This window comes from Sciurus carolinensis, chromosome 11 (assembly GCF_902686445.1).
Source record: "Sciurus carolinensis chromosome 11, mSciCar1.2, whole genome shotgun sequence".
Lineage (NCBI taxonomy): Eukaryota > Metazoa > Chordata > Mammalia > Rodentia > Sciuridae > Sciurus > Sciurus carolinensis.
The window spans coordinates 107,014,493-107,042,045 of NC_062223.1; the positions used below are offsets into that span (position 1 = coordinate 107,014,493).

The window sequence follows — 27,553 nt, forward strand, 5'->3', positions numbered from 1 at the left end:
AATGCAGAAGAGAAGCAGAACAAGACAAGGATACCCATCCTTGCCACTTTTATCCAACATAGTGGTAACTACAGTAAATAGGCATGTGAATGAAATAAGAAAGGAAGAAGATAAATTGTTCTTGCTTGTAGGTAACATGATAATACATTTGTAATTGGATATCGATGGGGATTAATTGCAGGATACTTTTCAGATACAAAAATCCACAGATGCTTGACTTCCTAAAGCAAAATGTATGCATGTAACCTACACATATCCTTCCATATACTTTAAATAATCTCTAGACTACTTATATTACCTAGTACAGTGTAAATATCCTGTAAATAATTGTTACACTGTACTTTTTTGGAAATAATGATAAGAAAAAGAGACATGTTAAGTAAATAAAAAATTACTTATTCAAATATTTTTATTTGCAATTGGTTAAATTTGCAGATGTAGGACCTTAGGATACTTTATATTGAAAACCCTAAAAACTCAACCAAAAACTGTTAGAACTAATAAGCAAATTCAGTAAAGTTTCAGGACACAAATTAAATATAAAAAATTATTAGCATTTCTGTACACTGACAGTAAACTCTCAAAAAAGAATAAATTATAAACTACTCCATTTAAAATAGCATCAAAAAGAAAAATATATTAGATGTAAATGTAACCAAGGAGGCAAAAGACCTATACTCTGAAATGAAAGAAACTGAAAACACACAAAAAGTAAAAGCTGGCCAGGTTCATGAATGTGGAAAACTAATATTTTTAAATGTCTACACTATTCAAATGGTTCACAGATTAAATAGAACCCCTATCAAAATTCAATAGCATTTTCCATAGAAACAAAAAATAAATAAAATTGAAATGGAACCACAAAAGATCCCAAGGAGTCAAAACAATCTTGAAAAATGAACAATGCTGGAAGCAACACAGTACCTGACTTCGAAAAATACACTCCAAAAGCTACAGTAATCAAAACAGTATGGAACTGGCATATAAAAAAAAGAAATCAATAGAACTAAATAAAGAGCCTGGAAAAAGACCTCACGTATTTATAGTAAATTGATCTTTCATAAGGTACCAAGAACACACAATAAGAAAAGGACAGCTCCTTTAAATAATGGTTTTGAGAAAAGTGGATATCCTAAATGCAAAACTTCATTGGACACTTATCTCCTACCATATAAAAATAAACTCAAAAAGGATCAAGGACTTAATTACAAGACCTGAAACTATAAAACCTCTAGAAGAAAATATAGAGGGAAATCTCCTTGTTATTATTAGTCTGTGCAATGATATTGTGGATATGACCCCCAAAGTACAGGCAAGAAAACCATAAACAGACAAATGGGATTACATCAAACTTGAAAGTTCTTTGGAGCAAAGAAAATATTCAACAGAATGAAGAGAAAGCCTAAAGAATGGGACAAAATATTTGCAATCATACATATGATAAAGTGTTAATATCCAAAATATATAAGAAATTCAACTGAAGAGTAAAACAAAAACAAAGAAATAAAAAATACCCTATGAAATATGCAAAGGATGCAAACAAGCATTTCTCAAAAGAAGACATAAGATTGACCAAGTGGTAGTCATGGATCTCAATATTTCCATCAAAGGACCACACATATAATAGTATTCCTGTAAGATCAGACATCCTAGTGACATCATAGCCATGTAAGTTGGAGTAAGTGTACTCTATGGTGTTCACAGCTAGAAAATCACTTAATGATGTATTCCTCAGGATATATCCCAATCCTTACCTGATGTATGACTGAGTATGAAAAATTGCTCAATAACACTAATCATCAGGGAAATGCAAATCTAAACCAATGAGGGGCCTATGGTTGTGGCTCAGTGGTGGAGCTCTTGCTGAGCATGTGTGAAGCCCTAGGTTGGATCCTCAGCACCATATAAAAATAAATAAATAAAATGAAGGTATAAAAAAATCAATGAGGTTGAAAATAGAAGGGAGATAAGTGCAATAGAGGCAGGGCTAGAGGGGAAGGAAGGAGGATGGGAAAGGAAGGACGTATAGAATGAAATTGACCAAATCATGCTATGTACATATATGAATATACCATAGTGAATTCACATTTATTTACATCTATAAAGCACCAACTAGAAAAATGAAAAATAAATAGAAAGAAGGTCAGTAGAGTACAGGAAGGGGAACAGGAGGAAGGAAATAAGAAGCACCGAGGACTAAAATGGAGAAAGCAAATTATATTCCATGCATTCATGATTGTGTCACAATGATCCCCTGTTATTATGTATAAATATCATGCAGTGATGAAAAATTTTTTAAAGGAAATAAAAATAGTTGTTCTAAAATAGACTCTTTACATAACAATTATCCAAAAGATGAAAGATAACGAATATTGATGAGGATTTGCAGAAAAGGGAACCTTTGCGCACTACTGGGGGAATGGAAGTCAATATAGCCATAGTACGGAGGCGTCTCAAAAACTAAAAATAGAACTACACTTTGACCCAGTAATGTACTACTGGGTATATATCTACAGGAAATAAATCAGTATCTTGAGCAGATACCTGCACCCTATGTTCATTGCAGCATAATTCACAATAGCCAAAATATGGACACAACTTAAATGTCCATCAAAGTATAAACTGATTTATGTGGTATGTATACACGTTGACATGTGCCATATAAACAGAGTGGGATGCCATCAGCCTTCTAAAAGAAGGAAATCCTCTCACTTACAAGATCATAAATCAACCTGGAGGATATGGTGAGTAAAATCAGGCACAAGAAGACCAACACCCAAATAACCACATGATCTCCCCTATATGTGGAGTGCAAAATAGTCAACTCAGAGAGCAAAGTAGTGGTTACCAGAGGCTAGGAGAAGGGAGGATTGGGAAAATGTTGATCAAATGAGACAAAGTTTCAGTCAGAATAAATAAATAAATAATAATGTAAGAGAGCTTTTATTTTCCTTTCTTGCTTATTTACTTTTATCATTCAATTTGTGTGTTTGTGTTTTGGTTCTTAGAATATAATTATCCAAAGATATCAGATGTAGTAAAACAAAACCTATTTCCTCCATAGGGCTACTGACTTTTTAAAATGTCACCCTAATATCTGCATTATAATAGCTATTCATTGGTTTTTATCAATATTTACTTAATATACACATTATTCTGCCAACAGTATTCTATGCAGGATCTAAATCAGAACTTCTTCATCTTTATACTAAAGGGAACAGTAGAAAAGTGTAAGGATATTACCATAAGGTTAACTATGCCACTATTTATTCAACAGACTGAAATTTTGCCTTTGTTGAGATGAGCTGAAATAAAATTCTTAATACTTATTGATGAAATCAACCAAAAAAAAACTCCCAAATCAAAAACATAACCCTTTAGACATTTTATCTTTGTATGCCTTCTTTATTTCCTCCTGTGTTTGTATTTAGTTTCATTTCTATTTTAATCTCAGAAACTCATTCTAAAAATGAATTTGAATTCCGCCTTGATAGATAAGCCAATAAACCATATAACCAAGACAATTTAATGTTCCATGATTAGATGCCAGTTTTCTTTTTAAATCATAGCAGGATTTATATAATATTAAAAGGAAATAGGTTTGTGCTTTGTAGTTGGAAGAAGCACATCAATAAATGTTTTGGCATTCTTTTGTGCACATTTTCCAAATGTGAAATGCTTCTGTTTTGTTTTAAGATTCTTTATTCATTTTTATTTAACAAGTACTAAATTTCACACTATGTGGGGGATATTAAATTGATATGCAGCTTTTAATACCTTACGTATACAGACTGCCAGTTTCCCAAAGGGTGTAAATTATTTAATTTCCCAACTCAGACACACAATCAGCAGCTCACATGCTCTGAAAGGGAGAGCTGAACATCCCCAGGCTTCACTAGCTGCAGTTAGCCACAACCTCCCGTGTGCTTTTGTCACCACACCACCATTTGTACACCCAATGGGGGGTTTGGGTTATATTTCTATACATCTAGTTTATAAAAGTACATTTCAATCAGTTTTAATAAATATACAGCAACACTATTAAATATTCTACAAAGACAGGAAATTCTATGCTTACTTCAAAGAAACATGACAATTATGATCTGTACAAAGCACATAAGAGTAAACGAAGCCTCCTCCTGGATAAGGAGGCTCCAATTCACATGCATAAATGAGAAAATGGGCCTGGAGAGGACCACGTGCATGGATCATAAGGCAAGTTGGTAAAAAGGCAAAGACTGGAACTCGAACCTTGCAACATACACAGCCCCATTTTACCATCCACTGCATCAGAAAATATTTTAAATAGAATCAAGTGGACTTCAAGCAGTAATAGGTGTTGGTGTGGATGTGGGGAAAAAGGCACACTTGTACATAACTGATAGAGTTGCAAATTGGTGCAGCCACTCTGGAAAGCAGTATGGAGATTCCTCAGAAAACTTGGAATGGACCCCCCTTTTGACCCAGTTATCCCACTCCTTGGCCTATACCCAAAGGACTTAAAATCAGTATACTACAGTGATACAGCCACATTAATGTTTATAGCTGCTCAATTCACCATAGCCAGATTGTGGAACCAACTGAGATGCCCTTCAATTGATGAATGGATAAAGAAACTGTGATATATATATATATATACACACAATGAAATATTATTCAGCTATAAAGAATAATAAAATCATGGCATTTGCAGTTAAATGGATGGAATTGGAGACTATCATGCTAAGTGAAATAAGCCAATCCCAAAAACCCAAAGGCCGAATGGTTTCTCTGATAAGTGGTTGATGATACATAATGGGGGTGGGGTGTGAGGGGTAAGAGAAGAATGGAGGAACTTTGGATTATGTAGAGGGAAATGAGGCAGGGAAGGGGGGTAGGAAAGATGGTGGAATAAGACAGACATCATTACCCTAGTACATGTATGATTACACGAATGGTATGAATCTACATCATGAACAACCATAGAAACGAAAAGATATACCCCATTTGTGTACAATGAATCAAAATGTAGTCTGTAAAAATTTTTTAAAAATTTAATTTTTAAAAAAAGAATGGAATGTGGGATTTGGGGGTGATACAGAGCTAGGACATGGGCAAGTCCATCAATAGCCTACAACTGTATTAAACATAGGTGAAACACAAAACTATTTCAATCAGATTTAACAACTTTATGAATGATTTTCCTCCATAATTGTGGAAACACTAGAGACCTGAAGGGGTCTATTACACTTTTCTGTGGCAATACTGCATTTTATAAACTTTTTTATTTTGTTAGCTAACTTGGAGATTTGAGTTCTGGGGGCATATCCTCAACACTTGCCAAAGATCTGCCCCACAAAAAAGTTTGCAACCCAGTGATAAACCCTTGGGTTTTTATATCAGGTTGGAATTTTCAAACTCAGAACATAAAATTGAGATTACTATAATTGGGGAGCTAAAACCAGAGAGAGTTGAGTTGATAGAGATCAAGAGATAGAGAAGTAAGGAGCCCTCCCTGGGACCTAGACTGCCTGTCCCAGTGTCCTATTCACACATAGTGTGAAGGGATGAAAGGAGTGAGACCTTTGAAACTAAAAATGATCCAACTTTAAAACTCAGTTCTACCACTTACTAAGTAAACATGGGCAGATGATATGGCCTCAAAGGGAGGGTCTTAGCAATACTGGGATACTAGCAATAATTGTCTGCAATACTGAGATAATGATAATTCTAAAATGATAGAAATAGGATAAAGTTTAAGTGAGATAATACATATAAAAAGCACAGTCCAATACACACACACACACACACACATACACACACACACATGCACTCAATAACTATTATCAATTATCATTGCTGTTGCTGCTGTTAAGCATTATGACAATCATAATGATTCAGCTGATACAGGAGAGACACTGCAAGTAGGAACTGGTATAGAATTATGTTGAAAATTTTATAATAATATATTCTATGAAGTTATATTGAATAGGCATGGAATATGGATTAAAATATATATTTTATTCATTGTGGAATTTTTAGTAGCAGTGAAAATCTAAAATAAAAACTGTTTACAGATAGATTTCTGCTTAATTCTATCAATCAAAACAGTTTCACAAACCATACAAAATGCCATATAAATTATATGACGACAAAGGTTGACTCTGCATTGGCAAAATGTCTCAGACACATGTCATCAGAATTTGTTTTTGTAGATGTTCCTGTGAATATGGACAATGTGTAAAAATCTCCTTGACAAGATGATTCAACTGTGATAGGTCCCACAGAGGCTGGTTATGATAGTAAAGAGCACATGAGTTATCAAGATACAGCAAACAAGGGTCCCAAGAAGGAGGAAGGAAAGATCAAAGACAAAGGGAAAAGAGAACATGGCATATTTAGGGCACTGTATGAAGTCCAGTCTGATTACAGCAGAGAGCAAAAGGGGATTAACCAGGTCCAGTCAAGTTAAGGCTACTGAAGACAGTTGTGACCACTGGAATGTGAGTCCAGCGCAAATGACTCTCCAGGTCTCTCTGATCGCTCCTCAGTAACCATGGAGACCACTTGTCAAAATGGGGAAGGACAGGAGTTTAGATAATCTCTCTTACATCAGGTCTGCTTAGGAGAGATAACTAACCTGCCTCAGTACTATGAAATGAGCCAAGAAATATATAGTGCCTGTGTTGAGGGCCTGGGACGTGAAGATTGCTATAGCAGTTAGCAAATTCAACTTGACTAATACACAAGCATGTCGTGGTAAATGATCACTTTCCCCATATCCACAGCATAAACTTGAGAAAGGATCTATAAGCACCTCTTCCATGCTGGAACCTTGGTGGAAATAATCCATTATGATTCTTTCCCAAATGAACCTGATTATATTCCCATTTTAAGGATCTGCACCTTAAGTTAAAGGCAGTATCCTGAAATTAATTTATATTTCTATAAATCTAAATCTAAAGCTTTACTAAAGAACTACTATGTGATTGATTTTATGTTCATCAAACATTAATTATCATGAATTATCACTTGATATCAATTTTTTACCCATTGGAAATTAGGACAGATATCTTACCTTCCAGTCAGATTGTCTCAAAGCCTTTCAAGTGTACTGTAAATAATGTAAAAGTCTCCTTAGATTTGAATGTTCATAAATAGTGTACAAATTAATGTGATTTGAGAGAATATTGAAGGGATGGTTCCCCTAAAAATGAAAATCTCTAGAGCAAACTATGCATTAGAGACTTTATTCTTTTCTGGTCTTTATTTTAAATGTAAATGTGTGCTCTGATTTAGTTTTATAGTAACCTGGTACATATAAACAGATCTAAGTATATAGAATGAAAAACGCTGAGTGATATGTCTAAGCTCTGGCATGTCTACTTCTTGGAATTTAATATTTGTTTCAATGTTTTCTTTTTCTGGGGAAGAGGATAGCATAACCAAACTATAATGCCAGATAAAATAAAATGGGAAAAGTAAATGAACCTACATAACAGAATTATTATTTGGACATATATTGGTTAATATGTACTTAAAACATTTCTTGTTTCATATTAAACTTTATATACTTACTATATTAAATAAAAATTCCTAATTTATAAGTAGGTTATAAATAACTTCAGAACCATTTGGCTTATCACCTACCATTGTCCTACATACTATTAAGTTGGTTGTATTAGTGTGCTAGAGCTGATATAACAAAGTTCCACAAATAGAGTAGCTTTAACAATCAAAATGTATTGCTTCATAATCTGGAGGCTAGAACTCTGAAATCAAGGTGTTAGCAGGGTCCTGTTCCTTCAGAAGACCTCTCTTCTAGATCCTGGTGGTTACTTACATTGTGGCATCATAATTCTAACCAGCATATGGTATATTCCCTACGTATATGTCTATTTTGGTGTACAAATTTTCCCCCATTTAAAGGACACTAGTTATATTGAATTAGAGCCCATCCTGATGGTTCATTTCAACTTTATTACTTCTGTAAGTATCCTATCTCTGATTAAGGTTACATTATGAGCTTTTAGGAGCTAACTCTGAAATGTCTTTTGGTGGGAGACACTATTCAACCCTTAACAATGACTATCCTAAGAGATCTGTTCTCCAGATTATAGGAATGATCCTAAACCTCATTAATATAATATTAATAAACAGTAAATCCATCAATATTGCAATAACATCCACCATTTTTTATCTGGTTCTCAAGACTTGTTTTCCTTCTTACTTTATTACCTCCTATTTATGTCTATCTCACTATTAGGATGCAAGATTCATAAGTGTGGGGAGTTTTGTCTGTTTACTCTTTGCTGTTTGCTACCATGTAGAATAGTTCTTCTGCAAAAGAGCAATACTTTTTCTTGACTTTAAGGTATAAATGGCAAATAAAAATTTTATATGCTCACATTGTACAACACGATGTTTTAATATTGGTTGGTTTACACTGTGAATTGATTTCCACAATTGAGGTCATTAACATATTCATCATTTCACATAATTATTTTTGTAGTAAAAATACTTAAAATTTATTCTCAGAATATCTCAAGTATACAGTACATTATTATTAAATATAGTTACCATGTTGTACATTAGATCTCCGGAACTCATTCATCTTAAAACTTCAAGTTTGTGTCCTGACCAACATCTTCCCATTTCCCCCACACCCTGACTCCTGCTAACCACTAGTCAATTCTCTGTTTCTATGTGTTAGACTTTTAAATTGCAAACCTAAGTGAGATCATACATTTTTACTTTATGTCTGGTTAATTTCACTTGTCCTCTGAGTTTATTTTAAATATTTAATTAATACAATATTTTAGACTTCATCCAAAGGCACAAAGTCTTAAGAAATCAGTAAAGATCACTAAACTGGACAAATAAGATGCCAAGTTAGTTAGAGTATCAAACTAACTTGATAATTCCTGGCTGATGTTGTGCTATAGACAATGATCTAACATTCAGTGTCTGAAAGTAGGTTGATTAGAGACTCCAGAGGAGCCTCCTGAAACACACACACACACATATATAAACCCAATAGATCCTGCATAAAACATAAGTTTTGTAACACTGCTGGGTTGAAATAGATGAGAAAAATCTTCATGGGGCCTAAGGAAAAAAAAAAAAAAAAAGCAAAAACCTAGAGCTAAATCTTTACTATAAGTTAATAGTACCAGCTTCAGATAGGATAGCCTATGGGCAAGATTTGGTTTTATATTAGCAGTGCAGAGGAGAATGGAATTCAAGAGTCCTGGATTATACATTGACAGGACTAAAGCAGTCTCATATCTGCAATTACCCCCAAGATCATGTGAAGACACATAATCAACAATCTCACCACCAGGAATGAGAGTCAGAAGAAACAAAAAAAACAATAGATTTAGATCATCTAGTTCATCAAATACTAGATTTTCAGACTTAAAAACACATACATATAGGCATACATGGGATATTTAAAAAAGCAAAGGTAGCATCACAGAAATACGCATAATGAGAATTAAAACTGACAAGGGATATTTAGAAAAGGAAATTGAACCTTTATAAATGAAAAATATAATGACTGGAAATAAAACAGCATATGGGTTAAACACAGTATCAGATGCCACCAAAAAAAAAAAAAAAATTAGTGAACTTGAACCGGAAGACATATCTGAAAACACCATAAAATATCACAGAAAGAACTAAAGAGTGGACAGTATGAAAGAACTCAAGTGATACAGAAAGCAGAATGTAATGATGTAAGTTAACTGGCCTACTTGAGGGAGAGAACAGAGAGACTAGAGGAGAGGTATCATGTGAAGCACAAATGACCGTGAATCTTTCTAGACTAATGGGAAATATAAACTCTTGATATCAAGAACAGCATCTACCAAGAAATGTAAATAAAAATAAATCCAAAACTGAACACTTGTTAGGACATCTGCAGAATCAGTAGCACAAAGATCACCAAGCAGACAGGCAAAAAAGATCACCAACCAAGAACAGGCTGACAGCAATAATAGAAGCCAGAAGAAAATGTAACATTTTCAATAGGGTGAACAATAATTATTGCATTTTAGTATGGTACACTCAGAAAGCTATCCTTTTAAAAATGCTAGTAAGATCAACGTGAACATAGGGTGTTCAGTACCAATAAATTAACACAAAAGAAAGTTTATAAAAAATGTATTGAAGAAAGTGAAAATGAAACTAGCAGGATAGTCTAAGCTAGAAAAAATGAGGAATAAATAAATTTTAAAACTTCACAAATCTAAACAAACATTATTGAATGCAATAAAATGATATTAATAGTAATTATAATATGCTATTTTTAATAATCATCCCAAATATTTGTATTGAAAGAGTTGAAACAATGATGTAATCAAAAAGTTTGGTAAACCATGTAAAAGTAAAAATTACATTCTTTTTCTTATTAATTAACTTTATTAGTGTATTATAGTTATATATAATATTAGGGTTCATTTTGACATGATTATAAAGGTGTGGAAAATAATTTGCTCCAATTCACTCCTTACTACTTCTCCTTTTTCTTTCTTCCTACCTCCCCCTGTTCTATTTTCTCTACTTATTTTTCTTCTATTTATATATTTTTAATTAGTGCATTATGCATATACATAATGCTGAAATTCATTTTATTATATTCATATATGTACATAGGAAAGTTTGGTCAGATTCATTCCACCATTCCTAAATGGGCACACTAATATTATCAATGAACAAAATATAGTGAAAAATTAGTAGGTATAAATTTATAGACCCTACTTTATTCCACTTCTACCCTTAATACAAAATAAATAAGTAAATAAATAATCAATTCCCAGACTATTATTATTATCTTCCTGAGAAGTGCACCTTTGTTATTTCTGTAGAATGAAAAATTTTGGCTACTTACTGTTTGTAGAACCTGTAGCCTGGTCAACACTGCAAGACTTTTTTAGATTGAATCTTATTCCATGCTTTGCGTCCTCTCTCTTCTGAGCACACGCAGAAGAGAGTTTATGCACGGACGTAAATGTGCTTTTCACCATTTCTATATCTGTCTCAACCATTCTGGAAGATGCTTTCTGAATGTCACGTCTTTTAGGAAATTGTTCCTGATCTATATCCCTACCTTCTGAAGTAGAAATAACCTCACTTAGAATGACAGCCTCTGGGACAGGAGTGCCCTGTGTTTCCTCTTTGCTAGCAAAGCAATAAGCCTTTTTTCTTTTTCTCAAAATTGTGTCCTTGTTATTGGATTGGCATCTGGAACAAGGACCAAGATTTCAGCAACAAATTTGGCACCCAGATGGGACTCAAGAGCAGCCCCACTCCAGCTTTCTTGGGCACGCCTGGCTCTCCACTTCCATGCTGAAGATACAAGGTGCTGGCAAACTTGTTGAGAGCCAACTGCAGGAGAGTTTGAGTGAGTTTGCCTTGGATTGAACCAGAGAAGCTATTCCTGTGAGTAAAGGGAGGGATTGAGGGACCCTCCCAGCAGCAGAGGAATCGCCTTTTGCTTCAGGGGAATTCCTGCTTTCTCTCCCTTAATGGTACAGGTTACTCTATCATGGGTCACTTTGAGACAAAGGAAATTGAATTCAGTCAAGTCCTGACACCCTTGGTCATCTGGTAAGTCCCCAGGTGAGCACGCCAAGACCCTTGATTCCACACATCTGGTTCCTCTTTATGGGAACATCTGGTCCCTCTTTCTGGGGACATCTGTGGCACCACTGGTATAGGAGTCATGGTTAAACAGGATTGGAGAACCTAGGAATATTTACTCCCTTCTGATTTGTTCTAGGTTCTCATCTGTTTATTGGTCTTGGGTTTGGGGATTCCCTCTGGTTTTCTGTGTTTTTGTTTTGTTTGTATCTGTTACTGCCCCTTTTAAGACATGGCCAACACTACATTGATTCTATAGTAGTCTCTTGGGAAAGATCTTGGCTGATCCACTTAAAGGTTCCCATTTGTCAGCCATGGTTTGGGGGCTCCTCTCTGATTGTCTCTCTGTGTGTTTCTCTTTTGTACAATCCTGCAATTGGAGTTGGTCTGTCAAAGTAAGTGGAAGAAATTTGTATGTGCATGTCTGCTCGTTTTAAATATCCCCCTCTGTCCACCCTAGTGATCCTCCCTTGTCTGTTTCTTTTGTATCTGTAACTGGTCTTTTAAGATATGGGCCATGCTACCTTGATCTTACCAGTATTCTCTTGAGCAGAAAGATCTTGGTTAAATGGGTCACCTATAGATATAAGCCTGTCTAAGAGAAAGATGGTTTACTGTAACACAATCTGGACTTTGACTGGTTTCTCTGGATTATTATATAATCTTGATGTTGAAGTTGTTCTGTCAGGGGTAAAGTATATGAAAAAGATTCTGTACATACAGGCATTTTTGCAGTTGCATGATAAGAGGTCTGAACCGTCAGGAACTAAGTTGAAAATGCATTTGCTCTGGTGTGCAATGATAGCAGGATACCAGAAGAAAGTGTTAAATCTTTTAAACCCAGTGTGGCACTCTCAGCACTGTTTCTCAGCCTGGCCCCAGGAAGTCACAGATCATCTAGCTGTGGTCAAGGACACTAGGTTTAAACTGGAAAAAAAAAAAAAAAATCCCAGAAAATCTTCCTGGACAGTAGAAAAATAGCCAAAGAGAACCTGGACTCTGCCCTGCTTTCCATCCCCTTTCCACCATGGAGGGTGGAGGCTGCTGGTCAAAGATGATATGGCAGTAGGTTTCAGCACTGTGAGTTTATGACCTGGGGACACAAATAGTCTCCCCTTTTAATATCTGACAGGACACCCCATTTGGCCAGGGGCTATCCACCACTGGGGCAAAATAGTTCTTGCTGTATCCCATCCTACTAAATGCATGGAAAGACTGGCAGAATAAATGATGTCACCCAGAAAAGAAAAAGACAGACACTAAGGCCAGTCCATGTTATGTAGGCAGCCTCTGCAAAGGGATCTTCAAGGAAGCCTAAAGAAAAGGATGGGAATAGCCTCCCCCATTGCATATCAATATGCCTAATATAAGAAAAAGGCCCAAAAGGAGCCTCTGGGTACAATTGACAGTGGGGAACTCAAAGTTGATGTCATCATGAGAACAAGAAGGCAGATAGGTCAGGCTCAAAAAATATCCTGTGCTCCAACCCCTTGGATGCCAACTGAGTGAGAAAGAGATTAAGACACAGTTTTTATATTTGCCAAATTGTCTGATCCTTCTCCTGGGATAAAATTTGTTGTGTACATTTCATGCACAGATAACATTCATAAGGATTATTTCAGAATAGGAATTTAAGAAAGGGTCTGAAATTTAAAAAGATAAAAGAGTTATAGGTATGGAAATATTTTAATATGGAAAAACAGAAGGTACAAGAAATGTTTCTGGATGAGAAAGTATTTTGCCTGGTAAATAAATACTCTTGTGCTAAAGTCCAAGATGAAAGAGGACAAAATTAAGGATGTAAATACTTTTTGAATGTTTAATTAAGTCACAATAGGTTTGCAAAAGTTATATCTCAAAAAGTTTGTGTTTGTGATTAAATTGGCTATAATTAGCATAAAGTTATTTGAACTTTAATGTACTAATATGAAGCAAAGTCTAACCATCGATCTGTTCTTATCTATTGAGACAATTTTCTTGTATTTGTTAGTTTTTATTACGTGGAAAAACTGAGATATAAAGGAATTAGGGTTTGTTCCTGTTTTAAAACCTTAAATGATTACTTAGTAACTGGTTAAATAAACAACTGTTATTTAGGTTATAACAACAAAGTTGACACCCTAAATGTATGTGACTAGGTATATGTATGCATCTGAGAACTATAACTATCTAAGCCTTATTTAAGTGTTAGGTAAAAGTTTATAAAATGAAAGTTTATGTAAGTTTATGGGCAAGGTAAACAGTAAGTGCTCTCTTTTATATATTACATCTGACATAAAAGGGCCATTCTGTCATTTGAGGACCTGTCTTATATCTGTTTCCTTTATCAAAGTCCATTTCTGATCATCAACACTGTTTCCTAAACAGTGTTCCTGTTTAAGGTTATCATTTGATTTTTGCTAACCCATGCAGACCTGTGATTATTGTTACCATACACTCTAAATTCTAAATTGTACTTTAAAATTTAAACTTAGTTAAATGTAAAGCTTGCCAAGCTGGTGTTCTCCAAATTAAAATTAACTGTAGCAATAGTCTTGGATTTGTATAGAAATAACAAATTTGGTGTTTGTTCATGTCATTTGATGTTTTATAACTGAATTAAGTAACCTGATGTCAACAAATTAATATACAATTTCGTGTTACTCCTCACATTGGAATGGGAATTTAAATGTATTTTTAGAAGGTAATAAGGAGAACCTGACCTGTTTGAAGGTGACATAGTAAAACATGGAAACATTCTGCCACTTTTTCCCCAAAAGAAAGTTAACAGTTCTTTTAACCTTTGTTTGATTCAAGTTTTAGTATGTAATGTTTTTTTTTTTTATTACATTAGTAATGTTGTATTGTGTTATTTGTCAAGAGCCCTGCCTTACCTGAGATAACACTCTGCCTCCCACCTTACTCCATGTTTAGAATGGCTCCAAAATAGGCCAGACATGAGCTCATTTAGAGTGTGTTCAAAAGATAGAATTTTGTTGTAAAGATTACTGTGAACTCAAAATAAACAGGGGACATAATAGATAACTAAAAAGGTTTATGATTATAAAAATCATTTTTCTTGGTTCATAACTATATATAAGTTGAATATTTTTTAATTTAATTTTGTATTTTCCTTGTAAAACTTTATAGCTATTGCCTGTTGTGTTTTGCAGAGGTACTGCTTCTAATGAAATAACCTGAGTGAATCTGAGATAATAAGCCACCACCTATAAGACAGATGGTATATATTGTTGACTTCAAGTATTAATACTGACCCAAATTAAATGATATTGAGGTTATAACCTGTTACTCCCACTTGAAGACTAATGAAACTGGGGTGCTGAGTGTTTAAAACCAAAAACTTGGAGATCAAAGTCAAGGAAGTAAAAGGGCCATGGAAAGAGCAGCCAACATTTTGGCCCTTGCCCTCTAAGGTCAACCAGGACCCAGAGAATGATGTGACCCCTCTTGGACCCTGCAAATCCAATGAGTCACCCGATCTGCCAATCAGGAAGATTGAGAGGATCTTAGAGAACAGGAAGTCAACCAGTGCACATTCTGCAAAGAGGAGGGTCATTGGAGAGGGAAATGTCCCTGTTGCTTCCAAGAGAAGCCATATATGGTCAGCTGGACCCTGACTCATCCTGGCAAGCGGCACCACTGGTAGAGGAAAGCAGAAGAGTCAGGAGGCTTCGCACTTGTCCCCAAGAGTGATCTCTGAGGAATCTCAGCTGACTCTTAAGAGTAGATAGGAACAAGGTCAGTTTTGACCAACTTGGTCTTAAATATCTAGCAGGAAATTATAGTCTGAGCACAACCCTATATGGACATTTAAAAGGAAAAACAATATTGTTTTTTTTAAATGTAACTTAGGATGTAAACTTGTGTCAGCCCTACTTAAAGTATGTGAAGCTGGAGGCAATAGAGAATCTGTTCTTGTGTGGAAGTGCCTAATAATGATGATCATAAAAGACTCTAGATTCACAAGTTTGTCCTGTGTTATTTTGAGCCTGATCTCATAGACCTACAAATCTTCCTAACTTCCTACATTGATAAACTTAATCTGTTTTCCACTGATATGATTATGAGTTACTGTCCTCATGGTTTTCAGAGACTGGATGAAGTACTAATTTCTTTTGTGCTAAATGTTTATGAAAGAGTAATGCTTTGCTATCTTGTTTATTGTTGTCTTAGCATGATCCCTGCCCTATGTATGCCTTGTCCAGTCACCTGTCATCTTCCACTGTGGATTTCTGATCTGCTGTGATGCTGAATACCCTTAACTGTCCACACCCCACCTGATAGAGAACAAGGACTTGGGGTTATATCCCCCAACTTTGCCCTCTTTCAGCTGGAAGCAGCTTGAAGATGTTATTACCCATTTTTCCATAGAAATGGAATATAGAAATTGACAGTGGTGAAATGTAACAGTGGTTCACTTTATATTTTGAATATAGCCCTTGCTGCTCTGCCACTGCAAATTATTTTTAAAATGGACCTGTTTCTTTCCCTTCCACTCTCCCTGCTCCTCCCTAATATCTCCTATTCCCTAATCTTGGGGGGAACAGGAATTCCTTTCTACCCCATTTTAGGCAGAGTTATCTATCTTTGAGTATACACCCACCATAGGAATGAAGTAATCCAGACTTTGGGAATGGTACCAGATCTAAAAAATGACTATCTTCCAAATTAACAAGTGAATTACAACTCCAACAGAGAACATGTAGATATAGCCTTTGGATCACCTCTTTAAAAGCCTGTGTTCCTGCTGATGGGTAGAATCACAGCCTATGAGACAGGAGTCCCTATATTTCTCCTTTGCTAGCAAAGGAAGTAAAACTTCTTTTTCCTTATTCTAAAAATAAATAAATAACCTCACTTACCTCGAATGTAACATGACTTAACTCAAAACTCTCTTTTGGTACTTAGTATATTCTTTCTCATAGGCCTTTATGCTTTATCTGCCTACTGGACTAAGCTAGATTTAAGAGTCTACTTTTAAAATAAAGTTGAATGTAGGACTTACATCCAGTAGCAGTGCTTCAGTAGATACTTTTAGAATCAATGAATGTATAAATGCATGAATGAATGAGTGAATGGCATTGAAAATATCTCTGAAAGAAGTAAAACATCAGGAACAATTTAGAAGGAATCAATGTATGTATATAGATATGTGCCTAATAACTGAAATTTCAACAAAAGTTAGATCTTTATAAACAGTTCATGTGCAATTTGACTAATCTATCACAAACCATGTATTACCATAATCCCACAGTTGGGCAAGATCAGAGTCTATTTTATTCAAATTTTTCTGTCTTCATGATTTGAAAACATCTGCTCTAAAATTACTTAAAATGAGCCATTAAATTCATTAAGCTTGAAAATAGAATATTGTAAGCTGGTTAAGAAATTATTCATTCAAACACGTCCATCCATTTACAAATTCACATACTGTGAAATAAGGCATCACTTCTCTACACCAGTATGACAGTATTGATATTAAAAGGAGCACTCTTGATTGTGCTATTCTTTCTTCTCTGTTAAAATCCATTAGGGCTACTGTATAGTAAAAGAAAACACTTGGAAACAGATGATTGACAGAATCTCCAGTACTTTCGACAGTGCCCTTATGATGGACTTTTACAATAAATGTTTATATAATTGATAGTGCCTGAGTGGATGGTTCCAGCTCAAGAAGGACTCCTTATGTCTTTTTCTGTTGGCTAGAATTCAAAAAATACATATTGGTCATGAGTTATCTATTCCATTAATGCAAAATGACTAAAATTACTATATGAGATATATAAACTAGCCAAGTGGTTAGATGAAGAAACCTCAAAGTGCTATTACTAACGAAGAGAATTAAGAATATGTCAAAAGTAAGAAAAATGTGCACACACACACACACACACACACACACACACACAGAGGCATAATATCATTTTCTAATTGTTGACATGATGATGTAGTACTTTTTTCCCCCAGTCAGAATTGCAGGACATGTCCTCACATGTCCTCATCTCCTTGTGGGGATTGGGTGACAATGTCATCTGTCATCACGAGCTGTGGTACTTTTATAAACCTACCTTTGGCAACAATAAATTAGATATGGTTCTATCTTCATAAGATTATTTATAAAGAACACTTATTAATTTCCTTTAAAAAGATGTTATTACTATGGAAATGCCACAGTGAAATTCATTAATTTGTATAATTAATATGAGTTAGTATTTATAATAATACCCTGTAATTTAATGTCCATCAAAACATGATAGAAAATTCAGAACAATTCAGTTATTCTCCTATGATTAAAAAAAAAAAAAAGTTAAAACTTGGGTAAAAATTTGAGGAAAAAATGTCTTTTAGTGTTTATTTCTCAAAATGACTATAGAAGTTCAATATCCTATATTCATAATTTTTTCATTTAATAGACTGATTCATTTACTTAGAATATTTCCATTGGTTCCCATGGCTTTATTATATAGAGCATACATCATACACAGGTTGCTTTTTATTCCAGTTAAAACAGGTTACAATGTGTTAACCATACCATGATCTCTCTTTGGGCCTTTTGAACCCATGATCTGCCCTGCCTAGAACACACCACACTGCACCCCACAACCCTCATCTCCACTGCCCCCTCAGCCTTTTTTTCTTCTTCTCCTCCTCCTTCTGCAACTCCTTCTCTTTTTTAGCAGTCCTGGGGACTGGCCCCATGAGCACTCTATCACTGGGTCCCTTTTACTTTTTATTTTACTTTTTATTTTACTTTTTATTTTGATGCAGGTTCTCACTAAGTTGCCCAGGCTGACCTAGAACTTGTGATCCTCTTACCTCAGCCTCCCAAGTCACTGGAATTATAGGTGTATACCACCACTCTCAGTTCTCTCTATATTTTAAAAACCCTCATCACATTTGAAATAGGTAACTAAAATTTATTCACCCAAGAAAATTATAAATTCCATGTGGACAGGAACCATATAATTTTTTTTTTTTGTACTTATTATTACTATTTAAACTTCAGGCCCAAAAGCATTGCATGGTATATAGCAGGTAGTTAGAAAATACCAGCTGAGTGAGTGAAACAATAAATCATTCCATTCCACATCCATATTATAAATATATTTTATAGTTTTGCTTTTTCCTCTACATTGTAACTCCTTGAAGATGAAGACTATGTTTTATATTTTTTTATGGGGAGGGACACTGGGGAGTTAATCCAGGGGCACTTGAACACTGAGCTACATCCCCAGCCCTTTTTGCTTTTTATTTTGGAACAGGGTCTGGTTTATTCGTTCTCCTGGTTTGCTCCAGGCTGATCTGTGGTTTGGCAACCGCAGTGCTCTTCCAGGAAAGGCAAAAGTTCCTGTAAAGACCTCTTTCCATAGTAAAATCTCTCCCTAGGTTCCATTTCTCCTCTTACTCCAATGAAATTAGAAGCATTAATGGTTTCCACCTTAGTTCATTCAGGATACCTTGCAAATTCCCTTAATCCTGCCCACAATTCTGTACTCCCTTTATTGAAAAAAACACTAAATTATCTCCAATGAGGGTCCCATTAAGTTCCTTCTGGCCTATTGATTTATACACTGATATACACAAAGACATTCATTCTCCTTATTTAGGGCAATATTGTGGAATAGACAGAGCACTGGATTAACCTATAAAATGAAATAAAACAGCCAGGCATAGAGGCACATGCCTACAATCCCAGCAACTAGGGAGGCTGACACAGGAGGCTCACAAGTTCCACACCAATCTGGACAATTTATTGAGACCCTATCTCAGAATAAAAAGTAAAAAGAGCCAAGGATGTGGCTAAGTGGTAGAGCACCATGGGTTTAATCCGGTCACAACAAAAAAGAACAAAGGAAGGAGAAGAGGGAAAGGAAGGGAAACAAAATGAAACACTGCATTCTACATCTTAGCCTCTAAAAATGAAACTGTTGCCACTACTTGTTCCTTTCTACTGGGCTTGCAGCTGAGAACCAGGAGTACAGTCTGTTAAAAAACAAAATTACCAGCATTAATCCCTATGGCTTAACTAGTCCAGTGATTAGTTTTCAAGTGGAGTTGACTGCATCACTAAAACTGGGCTACAAAAACTTGACTTGTGAAACAGATCCTTGGACGGTGTATTTGAATGCAGATTTTGACATAGTTGCTCCTGCTGGGGCTTGAAATTCTCTATTTCTAACCAGCTTCTGGGCTGCTGCATCTCTAACCAGCTAAAGCTATTGGTTCCTACCTAGATCACTCTACATCCCTGAATGTCTGTGATGGTGCCTCCAGGTTGGTCTCATTGGCGTGGGGAAGGCTCTGAAGGCAGACCTCAAGGACTTCCATTCCTGTAGTTATTTTCATCAGTTTTACATATTTACATAAATTCTAGGTAAGATTCCATTCAAGGGAGAAAAAGAGTCTCGATTTTAAACATTTGTAAACTACTGAAATGATAACCTAAAGCTCACCTTGTAAGTCACGTCAATAGATATATGATGATTTACCCCAAATCTCCACCGAGTTGGTGACAGAGACACAGAATCTGGAACTCCAGACACCAGAGCTAATTATTCTTACCATTTACAGCCTGGTTTTGTTGTTGTTGTTGTTATTGTTGTTTTCCCCTTCTCTCCTTCCTCTTATGTGTAATGTAATACTACTTTGAAAATAAGGGGAAAACTCTATTTCTATTTACAAAAGTTGCTGGGTCTCAGCACTATCACATCCACCACAGGGCATCTAGAACTCTTCAGCAAATGGGGTGTAACAGTGGCCACCCTTAGGTCATCTAGTTGAATAGTAACCAACTTATAAAAACCTCCTAGGCCATGTTTTAAAAGACAAAGAAAAAATAGTAGTTGTGTTTTAGATTTGGCTGATATCTAACCTTTCCTCTGTTTTCTGGACTCTGTGGATACACCTATATTTTGCCTCAGGTACTGAGTTAGATGTCCATTTTACCAAGGCCATGGAAATACAACCCACACTCCCTGTCATTCTGCATATATGGTTTCAGTAAAACTTGTGCTTTCATGAAAATGTAATTCAGGAACAGAAAATATTTCCCAAGGTTTTTTTTTTTTTTTTTTATCTTTTTATATGGCATATGTACTTTCAGATTAGAAATATGTACAAAACCTAAAAAACAATTACCCCAAAATTCAATAGTATGACTTGTCAATATTTATTCATGTTCATCTTCAACTTGGCTATTCTCCATGGATATCAAAATTGAAACCTTACTCTGATATAAAGCCCTGACAAAGTTAATTTTATGCTTTTCATCTGGTATCTATCTGTGACTCACTGTTCTTGATTACTATTCCCTCATAATATTTACATTATGTTTCTTGTGCCTCATAACCAGTATTTACAGACTTGAAATTCGTGTTTTGAGCCTGTGGTCAAAGCAGAAAAAAGATAACCCAGATTGTGTTTTTGTATTCCTTTCCAATATCATTGTTATGTCAGACATATTTTCAATAAAACATGTTTTGTTTAATCTTTTGCCATGCAGAAAAGGCTACGATTTCCTTAAACAAATAGGTCTGTCTAAAAGGATTGTAGTGAAAGGGCTTATTGTGCTAATGATTAGCTGCAGGGCATTATCAAGAATAGCATCTTATTCTCTAATATCACAGAAACACCTCTGCCTATGATTCTTACAAATGACTCAAATTTATTGCATCACCATTCAAGTTACCTTTCAGGTAAACATGCCAGGAAAAAAAGACCCACATGGGAAAGAATAGAAATTCCAGGCCATCAGTGGTTAACCTTGGCTCATGCTATACTCTTTACTTGTAGTTATCCCCCTCAATCTCCACATGTCCAATTCTACCCATCTTTCAAACTGGAGATACCTCTTTTTCCTCAAAGGTTCTCACTCCCAGGGCTGCACATTGAAAACACCTACAGAGGCTATAAAATACCTGTGTCCAGAATCCATCCCAAAAGAAGTAAATTAGAAAGCAGGTTGCCTATGTTTCATGGAAGCAATGATCTCTTCTTGTTTAAGACAAAACAAAAAAGGAACAAAAAACCTTGGGGCATATTTTTTAAAATATTTTCCATTTTCCTACAATTAAATTAACTTGCAGTCCTTAGATGTATTGTATTACAGTCCCTTATCTTTTGAGATGACTTTAATATTTGCAACTGTGTTTTTCTTAACATTTTATCTTAAGGCTGGAGGACAATATAATCCAGATGTAGTGCTAAAGAAAATGTGCTGTGTGGATTGTCTTTGCTTTCCTGAAAGATCCTTCAGGCACTGACTGAATTCCTCTCCTGTACTGCAAGATGTTAAAGAGCAAGTCAATCTAGGTAAACTTTATCTGTGTTCCTGCAGCTCATAGAACATCTATCAATACTTATTTCTTTTCTGTAAGAGACACTACATCGCAACATACTTGACAGGGGAAAAAAAAAGGCCCAACAAATTTGGGTCAGCTACAGATCCTTCTAAATGAGGTCACAGGTGCTTAAAAATACCACATGTAGAATTAGAACATCACCACAGTGCCACCATTAATATAATTGATTCAGGCTATTATCATTAAAAAATTTTTAAATCCACTGAATGAAATATTAGTAGTGAGTGAGATATGTTCACATGATCCAAATTGTCAACCAACAGATATCTTGCCAATTTGCAAATGAAAGTTACCTTTCAATGAAGAGATCAGCAACCAACACTTTAACCAAGTGATCTAATCCAACATTATGAAGAATATGTTTTTATGTTTCCCTTAATGTGATACAAAGTACACAAACTTGCCTGTGTGATACACTTGCAAAAAACATGTAATACAATCTAATCATGAAAAAAAACAATAAAAAATCTTTTTTGGGGGTGGGGAGGGTACCAGGGATTCAACTCAGGGACCCTCAACCACTAAGCCACATCCTCATTTTGTATTTTATTTAGAGACAGGGTCTCACTGGGTTGCTTAGCACCTCACTTTTGCTGAGGCTGGCTTTGAATTTGTGATCTTCCTGCCTCAGCCTCCCAAGCTGCTGGGATCATAGGTATGGCCACCAGGTATGGCTACAATCAGAAAATTTTGAACTGCAAACTTGTTAACATCATGAAACAACAGAGGAGACTCTTTAGAATAAAGAATGCTAAAGAAACTTGAAAACTAAAATCAATGTGTAATACTCAATGGATTCCAGGAGTACAAGTCATAAATACTATTTTTGAGACAATGGGAAGAATTTGAACATGTTTGCAATACATTTTCCATATTAATTTTTTGAGAGTTTGATAATGGTATTGTGACTGTGCAGATGGATTGGAGACATGTGCTGAAATTTTAGGGATAAGATGGTAGAATTAAATTTCAAATAATAAAATGTTAACCATCTATGAAATTTTCAAAATTCCCTTTGCTAGTTTCCAATTTTCTTCAGGCATTTTAAAATAAAAAGTTGGTGGAAAGAAAAAACGTATTTCTGAACAAGATTATTTTTGTCTTATAAAAGTTAGTATGCAATAGACTCACACTAAACAATAGTTAAATACTAGTTGCAAAAACAGTTCAGCAAGTAGGCCTCTATTAATTTTAGTTTTGCAGGGATTCTCTGATGGTTGATCTAATGAGGAGGTCTTTAAGGAAAGCATTTTGGTTTGGCTGCCCAGACATTTTTACCTATTTGACAGTAGTTATCTTGAACTCTACCACCAACACCTATCCTTTATCTATGCTCTTCCTAATATCTAATACCTATTCAACATCTAACCATTTTGTATTTTCTTTTATTTCTCTAAACTGTAGAGTCAAACAAATGAAAACTAAAACTATTCAAAGATGTAATAGAGAAAACTTCCTATGAAATAGAAAATTCAACCTTCAGATAGAAATGGCACATGATGTTATCAGGGGAAATGGTTATTAAACATCAAGATTAAATTAAAAATCTTCAGATACTCAAGCAAAAAAAAAAAAAAAAAGAAAGAAAGAAAGAAAAAGTAAAAAAGGCAAGTCATTCACAAGGGACCAAACACAGACTTATTTCAAAACATTCCTATTAGAGCAAAAAAGATCCAAGAGAAGAGAAATGTAACTCAAGGTTATTTTGCCCACAATAATTTGCTTGAATTTTCATTATGAGTGGAAATAATATTTATAAAAACCACAATGTTTCTACAAATTGAACATCTCTAAACCAAAAATCCAAAATCTATAGTACTCCAACTCTCAAACTTTGAGCATTGACATAATGCCACAAGTGTAGACTTAGGTCCTACCCTGGATAACTCTCATCATGCATATGTAAATATTCCCAAATATAAAAAATCCCAAATGTTTTAGGTCCCAAGCATTTCAGATAAGGGAAATTCAATTTGTATGCTGGTTTGTATATGAGTGTATGGGTATACATATGTGTGTGTGTGTGTGTGTGTGTGTAGCAGAGAGAGAGAGAGAGAGAGAGAGAGAGAGAGAGAGAGAGAGAGAGAAAATAACTACTTCATTGTGAAGTAGTTTTAGGAAATAAATAGGATTGTGTATATAGAATTATAATAAAAATGCTTAATCAAGAGTAGCCATTGCAGGATTGGGTATGTAGCTAAGTGGTGGAGTACTTACTTAGCACAAGGGAGGCACTGGGTTCAATCCTCAACACCACATAAAAATAAATAAATAAATAAATAAAGTTATAAAATAAGATTTGTCATTGTAATTATTTAGGACAATTAAAACTTATAAACAAATTGCCGTGATATGAAGCAAAGTACACAAGGCCAAGAGAACACCCAGGAACACAAAAGGAAGAGAAATAATTTAATCTGAGTCCCATAAGTAAAGCATTTATGAAAAGGTGATATTTAATTCCTTATGTCCTTACTAAATTTTAATGGCACAAAAAAGAAGGAAAGTATTCATTAAAAATCGAATCTATAGGTGTATAAACTGACTGTATTTTCTTCTTTTTCAATAAATGTTCCTAATTTTCAAGGGATAAGAGTGTAAAGGAGGGGCTGGGAAGATAGCTCAGTTGGTAGAGTGCTCACCTCGCAAGCACAAGGCCCTGGGTTCGATCCCCAGCACTGCAAAAAAAAAAAAAAAAAAAAAAAAAATAGAGTGTAAAGGAGGGAGGCACGAAACAACAAATAGCAAAGTGTTTAGTTTAAAAGACAATAAAAGAAATAAACTTTTTAAAATTAGAAATATCACCTGGTTTATTAAATGAGTAGTACGACAATATGATAATTATCTAGAAAATTATAGACTTTCAGTGATATCTTTTAACTATGTCTCTACAAAGGTCAATTCTAATCTAATTACCAGAATAGCACCACTGCAATAAGAGTGCAGGAAACCATGACAAAATAGGGAAGGAAGTTACCTTTCAATGAAGAGATCAGCACTGTTTACTCAAGCTAATGTAATGCACTCAAGTCTGCAGATCTAATGATGTTTATTATGCAGACATGTAGACATGGTATCTCAGAGCCCTACCAGTCCTAAAAGAGGGCTGGTGAGAACTCTGAAGCACATTTCCTTTTAGCTACTGGTTGGTATTTTTGTCTTCACAGTTAGGTAGAGTTAGATAAATGAATATAATGCATGCCAATATAAATAAGTTGAAAACCATTTCATAAGCAGGAAAAATAAGACTTCAAAGAGCAAATACAGAAACAGTATATGTAGCCTGTGAATATGAGATAACTAATTTTTGAGAAACATACAGACACCATTAAAGGAATATTATCCCCCTTCGAAGTAACAAACATGATAATTATTCATTCATTTGATTATTCAACCAACGTTTAATTAAATGCTTAAAATGTGCCTAGCAGTGAAACAAGGCACACATTTGTTATGGTGATACTGCAAAGCATAGAATCCATTTTTTAAAAATTGTAATTGTAGCATACCTGCCTACTTTGAAGAGTGGATATAATTTTGGAAGCACCCTAAAGAGATTCTGTGCTAAGTCTAGAATAAAGCCTGAGTAAAACAGTTTGGGTTATAAATCAGATATGATTTTTAAAAGATTGATTTTTTTATGTATTGTATACACTGTACTTGACAGAAACTCCAAAAGAAATAACTCCAAAAATGCTTTTATAATAGCAGCATATGTGGAAAAGTGTGCTGCTTGCCAAAGACCTCCTATGAGATCCTATTAAAAATGCTTATTTGAATATTTGACCATTTACTGAAAATTCCACTGTATTGCTTTATCACACCATGGATATGTGGGAACCATGTACCATTAACATATTTTCTGCATTTGTTTTTACTTTAAAATATGTATATGAGAGGAAAGGTTACATTTTGAATTTTGTGTAGAATTTTAAAACATCTTCCAGGCCAAGTATAATTTCACAAAGAGCTACTACTATTTTCTACACAAAAACTAGCTACTAAATGGTGAGCCTTGTAAGAGAGTACAGAGTGTCCCTAATCTTAACAAAATCTATGACTTTCTGCATTACTGATAAAGACCACTCTCAGGAACTAATAACGCCTCTTCCCTAGTGCAGAGGTTGGCATATAAAATATCCAACTAGAAACAAACACTATAGAACTCACATTTGTAAGAAACTATGATAGGTATTTAGAAAATTAAGAGGTTCTATCTTCTACAGATGTAGGGTTTACAAATTAAACTAAGTATGTATATGTTATATAAGTAACATATAATATATAAAGGCATATATTTAAGTCTATACAAGTCCACATAAGATAACTGACAAACATATTGTAGAAAAAGAAGTACCATAGAGATTCAGAGGAGGTAGCAATTAGTATGTTGTGGTTGAAGCTGTTATACTACTAATAATAAATTACTGTAAGTAGTACTGCTACTAATAAATTATTGTGAGTAGTTATGTTTAACTTCTTTGTGTACATATTGAGGAATAAATTAGAAAAACTTGGATCACAAAATGTTGAGGCCTCTAGTAGCTCTAAAACTGCATTAAATTTTCTATCATATGTCTACAGTTAATTTTATAGAATAATTTTATAATGTTCCAATGAAAAGATGACCTCCATTTAAGACTTCCTTTTGAGAAGAACCTGATAGAAAACCACCAAATATCAATTTCAGAAAAAATAGACTAATCAGGCTTAAATAATTTAATTATCTTTTCTTAAGAGAACTTAGGGGGAAAATTATAGGCAAGAGGACATGATGTAGAAGTGTGGTGGCCCCTTTGTTTTTAATAATTTTATTCAGATATAACTCATTATGATAAAATCAGCCATTTAAAGTGTACAACACAATCATCACCACCAACTCATTTTAAACAGTTTCATTACCCCAAAAACAAACCTTGTTACTGTTAGCAGTTAATCTCCAACCCTTCCAACCTTTCCCCACCCCTAGCCATAGGTAACTACTAATCTATTTCCATAGATTTACTTCTTCTAGATATTTCATATGAATGGAAATATACTCTTATGTTTTTATCTGTAAGTTTTTACATTTTAGAGCTCACATTTAGGTCTACTATTCATTTTGAGTTAATTATTGTATATGAAGTAAGGTAGGTGTCTTAGTCAACTTTTTTTGCTGCTGTGACTAAATGACCCGACCAGCACAACTGGAAAGATTTATTTGAGGGTTCACAGTTTCAGAGATCTTAGTCCCTAGAAGGCCAGCTCCATTCCTGGGGGTTCGAGGTGAGGCAGAACTTCATAGTGGGATAGGGTGGCAGAGGGTGCAGCTTGTATCATCAGGAAGCAGAGAGAGAGACTCCACTCTTCAGACACAAAATATATACCTCATAGCTACACCCCCAATGAACCATTCCCTTCAGTTACACCCTTCAGTTACCACTCAGTTAACCCCATCAGGGATTCACTGATTAGGTTATGACTGTTAAAACCCAATCATTTCTCCTCTGAACCTTCTTGCATTGTCTCACACGTGAGCTTTTGGGGGACACCTCACATCCAAACCATAACAGTAGGGGTTCAAATTTAGTTTT

General features: G+C 34.9%; 1 protein-coding gene across 2 annotated transcripts in view; it reads right to left on the reverse strand.

The window, feature by feature from the left end:
• Gucy1a2 (guanylate cyclase 1 soluble subunit alpha 2) overlaps window positions 1–27,553 on the reverse strand; it is a 295,914-nt gene that overhangs the window by 112,521 nt on the left and 155,840 nt on the right. Inside the window, exon 5 of one of the 2 annotated variants that reach the window (XM_047518477.1) lies at window positions 24,623–24,658. The exons of the other annotated variant lie outside the window; for it this stretch is intronic. Coding sequence (XP_047374433.1) covers window positions 24,623–24,658 — 36 coding nt within the window. The remainder of the gene's footprint in view (window positions 1–24,622; window positions 24,659–27,553) is intronic. 2 annotated transcript variants of the gene reach the window in all.